At 43.4% G+C, this 8,500-nt stretch overlaps 1 gene segment (V, D, J or C); it reads right to left on the reverse strand.

Moving 5' to 3' along the window:
* Window positions 1-507: 507 nt before the first annotated feature.
* Window positions 508-7,716, reverse strand: LOC129620752 (T cell receptor alpha variable 22-like). The segment is given in 3 exon segments: window positions 508-671; window positions 7,097-7,465; window positions 7,665-7,716. Coding segments are annotated over 3 exon segments (585 nt in total).
* Between the last annotated feature and the right edge of the window lie 784 nt (window positions 7,717-8,500).

The following is an 8,500-nucleotide window of genomic DNA, read 5'->3' on the forward strand; positions in this document are numbered from 1 at the left end:
CATCCAGGTCCCCCATTGCTGCTCAGAGTTTCTGCTCAGCTACCCCTGAAGTTTCTGTCACTGTGTCATTCAGAGCACAGTAGTACACAGCTGAGTCTGACTCTTTTTTTTTTTTTTTTTTTTTTCTTTTTTCTTTTTTTTTTTTTTAATTTTATTTTATTTTTAAACTTTACATAACTGTATTAGATTTGCCAAATATCAAAATGAATCCGCCACAGGTATACATGTGTTCCCCATCCTGAACCCTCCTCCCTCCTCCCTCCCCATTCCATCCCTCTGGGTCGTCCCAGTGCACCAGCCCCAAGCATCCAGTATCGTGCATCGAACCTGGACTGGCAACTCATTTCATACATGATATTTACATGTTTCAATGCCATTCTCCCAAATCTTCCCACCCTCTCCCTCTCCCACAGAGTCTTGGACTAAGGCTTTCTCCAAGTGGAAGGACTTGGTTTCTGTATTGTGTGTGGCTTCAAAACCTTTGCTGCTTCCCTTCTTGTTGGATCTCTAGGCTCTCAGAAGAAGCTGTGGATCTTCTCCAGGATAGTGGACATACCAGAAAAGGGCGGGGTGCTGTTTGGTTTCATAGGAGCAATTCATAGTCAAAGACTCCCCCTCTAACATGGTCACATGGTCTTTTGGCTGAGTCACCAAGTCTCCATTGCTTCCTCCTGGGGGGGGGGGGGCGGGGGAAGTTCTGGTTCAGTTCAGTTCAGTTCAGTCGCTCAGTCGTGTTTGTCTCTTTGTGACCCCATGAATTGCAGCACGCCAGGCCTCCCTGTCCATCACCAACTCCTGGAGTTCACCCAGACTCACGTCCATCGAGTCAGTGATGCCATCCAGCCATCTCATCCTCTGTCGTCCCCTTCTCCTCCTGCCCCCAATCCCTCCAAGCATCAGAGTCTTTTCCAATGAGTCAACTCTTCGTATGAGGTGGCCAAAGTACTGGAGTTTCAGCTTCAGCATCATTCCTTCCAAAGAAATCCCAGGGCTGATGTCCTTCAGAATGGACTGGTTGGATCTCCTTGCAGTCCAAGGGACTCTCAAGAGTCTTCTCCAACACCAAAGTTCAAAAGCATCAATTCTTCGGCGCTCAGCCTTCTTCACCATCCAACTCTCACATCCATACATGACCACAGGAAAAACCATAGCCTTGACTAGATGGACCTTTGTTGGCAAAGTAATGTCTCTGCTTTTCAATATGCTATCTAGGTTGGTCATAACTCTCCTTCCAAGGAGTAAGCGTCTTTTAATTTCATGGCTGCAGTCACCATCTGCAGTGATTTTGGAGCCCCCCTAAAATAAAGTCTGACACTGTTTCCACTGTTTCTCATCTATTTCCCATGAAGTGATGGGACCAGATGTCATGATCTTCATTTTCTGAATGTTGAGCTTTAAGCCAACTTTTTCAGTCTCCACTTTCACTGTCATCAAGAGGCTTTTGAGTTCCTCTTCACTTTCTGCTATAAGAATGGTGTCATCTGCATATCTGAGGTTATTGATATTTCTCCCGGCAAACTTGATTCCAGCTTGTGTTTCTTCCAGTCCAGCATTTCTCATGATGTACTCTGCATATAAGTTAAATAAACAGAGTGACAATATACAGCCTTGACAAACTCCTGTTCCTATTTGGAACCAGTCTGTTGTTCCATGTCCAGTTCTAAATGTTGCTTCCTGACCAGCATACAAATTTCTCAAGAGGCAGATCACGTGGTCTGATACTCCCATCTCTTTCAGAATTTTCCACAGTTGATTGTGATCCACACAGTCAAAAGCTTATAGTCAATAAAGCAGAAATAGATGTTTTTCTGGAACTCTCTTGCTTTTTCCATGATCCAGCAGATGTTGGCAATTTGATCTCTGGTTCCTCTGCCTTTTCTAAAACCAGCTTGAACATCACGAAGTTCATGGTTCACATATTGCTGAAGCCTGGCTTGGAGAATTTTGAGCATTACTTTACTAGTATGTGAGATGAGTGCAATTGTGCAGTAGTTTGAGCATTCTTTGGCATTGCCTTTCTTTGGGACTGGAATGAAAACTGATCTTTTCCAGTCCTGTGGCCATTGCTGAGTATTCCAAATTTGCTGGCATATTGATTGCAGCACTTTCACAGCATCATCTTTCAGGATTTGAAATAGCTCCATTGGAATTCCATCACCTCCACTAGCTTTGTTCATAGTGATGTTTTCTAAGGTCCACTTGACTTCACATTCCAGGATGTCTGGCTCTAAATGAGTGATCACACCATCATGATTATCTGGGTCGTTAAGATGTTTTTTGTACAGTTCTTCTGTGTATTCTTGCCATCTCTTCTTAATATCTTCTGTTTCTCTTAGGTCCATATCATTTCTGTCCTTTATGCAGCCCATCTTTGCATGAAATGTTCCCTTGGTATCTCTAATTTTCTTGAAAATATCTCTAGTCTTTCCTATTCTGTTGTTTTCCTCTATTTCTTTTCGTTGATCGCTGAAGAAGGCTTTCTTATCTCTTCTTGCTATTCTTTGGAACTCTGCATTCAGATGCATATCTCTTTCCTTTTCTCCTTTGTTTTTTGCTTCCCTTATTTTCACAGCTATTGGTAAGGCCTCCCCAGAGAGTCATTTTGCTTTTTTGCATTTCTTTTCCATGGGGATGGTCTTGATCCCTGTCTCCTGTACAATGTCACGAACCTCATTTCATAGTTCATCAGGCACTCTATCTATCAGACCTAGGCCCTTAAATCTATTTCTCACTTCCACTGTATAAATCATAAGGGATTTGATTTAGGTCAAACCTGAATGGTCTAGTGGTTTTCCCTACTTTCTTCAATTTAAGTCTGAATTTGGTAATAAGGACTTCATGATCTGAGCCACAGTCAGCTCCTGGTCTTGTTTTTGTTGACTGTATAGAGCTTCTCCATCTTTGGCTACAAAGAATATAATCAATCTGATTTTGATGTTGACCATCTGGTGATGTCCATGTATAGAGTCTTCTCTTGTGTTGTTGGAAGAGGGTGTGTCTATGACCAGTGTATTTTCTTGGCAAAACTCTATTAGTCTTTGCCCTGCTTCATTCCGTATTCCAAGGCAAAGTTTGCCTGTTACTCCAGGTGTTTCTTGACTTCCTACTTTTGCATTCCAGTCCCCTATAATGAAAAGGACATCTTTTTTGGGTGTTAGTTCTAAAAGGTTTTGTAGGTCTTCATAGAACCATTCAACTTCAGCTTCTTCAGTGTTACTGGTTGGAGCATAGACTTGGATTACTCTGATATTGAATGGTTTGCCTTGGAAACGAACAGAGATGATTCTGTCATTTTTGAGATTGCATCCAAGTACTGCATTTCGGACTCTTCTGTTCACCATGATGGCTACTGCATTCCTTCTGAGGTATTCCTGCCCACAGTAGTAGATATAATGGTCATCTGAGTTGAATTCACCCATTCCAGTCCATTTGAGTTCGCTGATTCCTAGAATGTCTACATTCATTCTTGCCATCTCTTTTTAGGCGCAGGAGGACCTAGAGGAGCTATTCCACATTGAAGGTCAAGAAGGGCGGTGGTGAGGAGATACCCCTTGTCCAAGGTAAGGAGCAGTGGCTGTGCTTTGCTGGAGCAGCCGTGAAGAGATACCCCACGCCCAAGGTAAGAGAAACCCAAGTAAGATGGTAGGTGTTGCAAGAGGGCATCAGAGGGCAGACACACTGAAACCATACTCACAGAAAACTAGTCAATCTAATCACACAGGACCACAGCCTTGTCTAACTCAATGAAACTAAGCCATGCCCAGGGGGCAACCAAGACGGGTGGGTCATGTTGGAGAGATATGACAGAATGTGGTTCACTGGAGAAGGGAATGGCAAACCACTTCAGTATTCTTGCCTTGAGAACCCCATGAACAGTATGAGAAGGCAAAAATGATAGGATACTGAAAGAGGAACTCCCCAGGTCAGTAGGTGCCCAATATGCTACTGGAGATCAGTGGAGAAATAACTCCAGAAAGAAAGAAGGGATGGAGCCAAAGCAAAAACAATACCCAGCTGTGGATGTGACTGGTGATAGAAGCAAGGTCCGATGCTGTAAAGAGCAATATGGCATAGGAACCTGGAATGTCAGGTCCATGAATCAAGGCAAACTGGAAGTAGTCAAACAAGAGATGGCAAGAGTGAATGTAGACATTCTAGGAATCAGTGAACTAAATGCCTACCATAGTATGCTACAAAATAAAAAATTTTGAGTGACTGTATATTTGAATATACTCCAAATGAAAGAATTTTGGCCACTTCCCTCTTAGGGAGAAGAAAGCAGCTCCTCAGGGGTCTGGTAGGGTTTCAGTCTGGGATGACTCTGTCCTCGTCTGTCTTCTGACCTCTGCTGCCTGAGTCACTGAGACCTGCTAGAGGTGACCATGGGTGGTTCTGTAGAACTAAGGGCAATAGGTCAGTCATCACTCCATTGTCGTTCTTGTTGTTTAGTTGCTAAGTCATGTCGACTCTTTTGCAACCCTATGGACCACAGCCCACCAGGCCCCTCTGCCCACAGGATTCTCCAGGCAAGAACACTGGAGTGTGTTGCCATGCCTTCCCTCAGGGGATCTTCCCAACCAAGGGATCAAACCCATGTCTCCTTCATTGACAGGTGAATTCTTTACAACTGAAACATTTGGGAAGGCCCATCACTCCATAGGGGACCTCAAATTAGCTTTTCCTCAGAATTTACTCATTCAGATCAGATCAGTTACTCAGTCGTGTCTGACTCTTTGAGACCCCATGAATCGAAGCACGCCAGGCCTCCCTGTCCATCACCAACTCCCGGAGTTCACCCAGACTCAGGTCCATCGAGTCAGTGATCCCATCCGGCCATCTCATCCTCTGTTGTCCCCTTCTTCTCCTGCCCCCAATCCCTCCCAGCATCAGAGTCTTTTCCAATGAGTCAACTCTTCGCATGAGGTGGCCAAAGTAATGGAGTTTCAGCTTTAGCATCATTCCTTCCAAAGAAATCCCAGGGCTGATGTCCTTCAGAATGGCCTGGTTGGATCTTCTTGCAGTCCAAGGGACTCTCAAGAGTCTTCTCCAACACCACACTTCAAAGGCATCAATTCTTCGGCCCTCAGCCTTCTTCACAGTCCAACTCTCACATCCATACATGACCACAGGAAAAACCATAGCCTTGACTAGACGAACCTTTGTTGGCAAAGTAATGTCTCTGCTTTTGAATATGCTATCTAGGTTGGTCATAACTTTCCTTCCAAGGAGTAAGCGTCTTTTAATTTCATGGCTGCAGTCACCATCTGCAGTGATTTTGGAGCCCAGAAAAGTAAAGTCTGACACTGTTTCCACTGTTTCCCCATCTATTTCCCATGAAGTGGTGGGACCGGATGCCAAGATCTTCGTTTTCTGAATGTTGAGCTTTAAGCCCACTTTTTCACTCTCCACTTTCACTTTCATCAAGAGGCTTTTGAGTTCCTCTTCGCTTTCTGCCATAAGGGTAGTGTCATCTGCATATCTGAGGTTATTGATATTTCTCCTGGCAATCTTGATTCCAGCTTCTGTTTCTTCCAGTCCAGCGTTTCTCATGATGTACTCTGCATAGAAGTTAAATAAACAGGGTGACAATACACAGCTTTGACGAACTCCTGTTCCTATTTGGAACCAGTCTGTTGTTCCATGTCCAGTTCTAACTGTTGCTTCCTGACCTGCATACAAATTTCTCAAGAGGCAGATCAGGTGGTCTGGTATTCCCATCTCTTTCAGAATTTTCCACAGTTTATTGTGATCCACACAGTCAAAGGCTTTGGCATAGTCAATAAAGCAGAAATAGATGTTTTTCTGGAACTCTCTTGCTTTTTCCATGATCCAGCGGATGTTGGCAATTTGATCTCTAGTTCCTCTGCCTTTTCTAAAACCAGCTTGAACATCAGGAATTTCACGGTTCACATATTGCTGAAGCCTTGCTTGGAGAATTTTTAGCATTACTTTACTAGCGTGTGAGATGAGTGCAATAGTGTGGTAGTTTGAGCATTCTTTGGCACTGCCTTTCTTTGGGATTGGAATGAAAACTGACCTTTTCCAGTCCTGTGGCCACTGCTGAGTTTTCCAAATTTGCTGGCATATTGAGTGCAGCACTTTCACAGCATCATCTTTCAGGATTTGGAATAGCTCCACTGGAATTCCATCACCTCCACTGGCTTTGTTCGTAGTGATGCTTTCTAAGGCCCACTTGACTTCACATTCCAGGATGTCTGGCTCTAGGTGAGTGATCACACCATCGTGATTATCTGGGTCTTGAAGATCTTTTTTGTACAGTTCTTCTGTGTATTCTTGCCATCTCTTCTTAATATCTTCTGCTTCTGTTAGGTCCATTCCATTTCTGTCCTTTATCGAGCTCATCTTTGCACGAAATGTTCATTTGGTATCTCTGATTTTCAGCAATTGTCAAAATGTGTTTGCTTGTTGACTCTCATGAAAATATTTTGCACTTTATCAGTGCAAAAAATTGACTTATGAGTGTCTAAGAATACAGTCAGAGTGCTAGGAATAAAACTGTGGCATCTGAAGTCAGATTGCTTCTCTTCCAGTACTGTTCTGCCACTGGGTACTTCTACCTTTTAAAGTCTTTCAGCTTTTTACTTTTTATTTTTTATGCTTTTCCCCCTTGTTGTAAAAAAAAAAAATGAGGAGAACCCAATACCTGTGTCATAAAGTTATATGGAGATTAAATAATCACATGTAAGTGCTACCTAAACATTAGCTACTTTACTATATTTGATTTTAAGGACTTCCATACACTTAAAGTCATGAATATAAGCACTGCCAAGCAAGACAATGCTCCCTTTTCCTTTCTTAAAAGTTGAGTCAGGAGTTAATATTAACAGATAAATGCTTGTGTTACCAGTGGCACATGAGCATTTGTAGTTTTCTTCCTGTACTAGCCTATTTAGTATCTGCTTTTTGAGGCTCTAACTTTGACCTTGAGTTGGACCTTTCCACTGTTGACTGAAACATGAGTTTGAATCTTGCCATTTTTTAAAAACAAATCTCTGTGTTAGCATTAAATGTTTATAATTAGAGAGAAAATTTAAATACTGACAAAATGAATCAGGGAACCTAATGCTGTGCAAACGCTGCTGTGCAAGTTTGTCCCATGGCAGGGGCTGTGGCTGAGCCCAGCTGCAGTTTGGGTACAGGCTGCAGGCCACCTGGGAGCACTGTGCCTCCACCGCACAGTGGTAGGTGGCTGAGTCTTCCAGCTGGGAGGCTGTGATGTGTAGGGTACTATACCGCTCCTTAGAATTCACTGTGGAACTCAGTCTTTCATTCTGCTTCATCCCTGAAGCTATGAAAAACAGACTGATGAGGCTGCCTCTGGGATTCTGCTGGAACCACTGCACACTGGTCACTGCAGCAGAAAAATTGCACCACAGAGTAGAGTTGGCTCCCTCCTGGAGGTTCAAGACTGAAGGACTCTGCTCCACCTTCACTCCCTTCACCCCTGCTTGGAAAGAGAGAGAAGCAAGCACAAATGATGTCACTGGGGAGTCATGGGTGCAATTTCCAGACCTGTAAACTATATCAAGAAACACCTGAGGATGTAGGACCATCTAGGAGCCCCAGGTCAGCTCTTCTTCCCTCCCTCTCACTGTCAACTGTGGACCCTCCCCAGTCCCCTCTCTGGGATGACCCCGACTCACAGCAAATCTGGATGCACAGAAGCCCCAGCAGGGTTCCCCATTTTCTCTTCATGACTCCTTGCCCAGTTACTGGAGTGCCTTTTCCCCTACTCAAAGGGTGCAGTCTTGGGTCCAGAGAAATTTTGTTCTTACTGTCAATATGTTCCATTAGAATCGCTGAGAACCAATCACATCTGAGGTGTGTCACTCACTTAACAGGAAACTCCACCAATGATGGCCCAACCCGGGCTCAGTGTGTAATGTCTCAGGTGTGTGGATGTGTAGGGGGCGGGGAAACCCAGGCTGGTGAGCGTGAGGGAGGCAATGAGGGGGGAAATACCCAGAATTCCCAGTCTTTTTTTTTTTTTTTTTTTCAGAACTGTTTTAGGTAGGAAAGAGTGAAAGTTTGGATGGAAGGTAAGAAAAGTGAAAACAAAAAAACTCAGAGGGAAATAGTTTTCCTTGGTTTTAACACAACCTGGAAGATGATAATTTCAGTGAGTCTGCCTTCTGAACAAGAATTAAGACAGGAAGTTTGACAAAGAATTGGATAATTTATTTACATGGAATATCTAACAAAGAAATTCTGTTTCATGGTACATTACATTTTGTTAATCCCTTTTGTTATAAAACTAAACACAAATAAAATAAATTAAAATAGTTTTGTAAATCTAAAAATGTAGATTTATTTTTATATATGAACACAGTTCAGTTCAGTCACTCATTCGTGTCCGACTCTTTGCAACCCTATGAATCGCAGCATGCCAGGCCTCCCTGTCCATCACCAACTCCCGGAGTTCACTCAGACTCACGTCCATCGAGTCAGTGATCCCATCCGTCCATCTCATCCTCTGTTG

This window comes from Bubalus kerabau, chromosome 10, assembly GCF_029407905.1.
Source record: "Bubalus kerabau isolate K-KA32 ecotype Philippines breed swamp buffalo chromosome 10, PCC_UOA_SB_1v2, whole genome shotgun sequence".
NCBI lineage: Eukaryota > Metazoa > Chordata > Mammalia > Artiodactyla > Bovidae > Bubalus > Bubalus kerabau.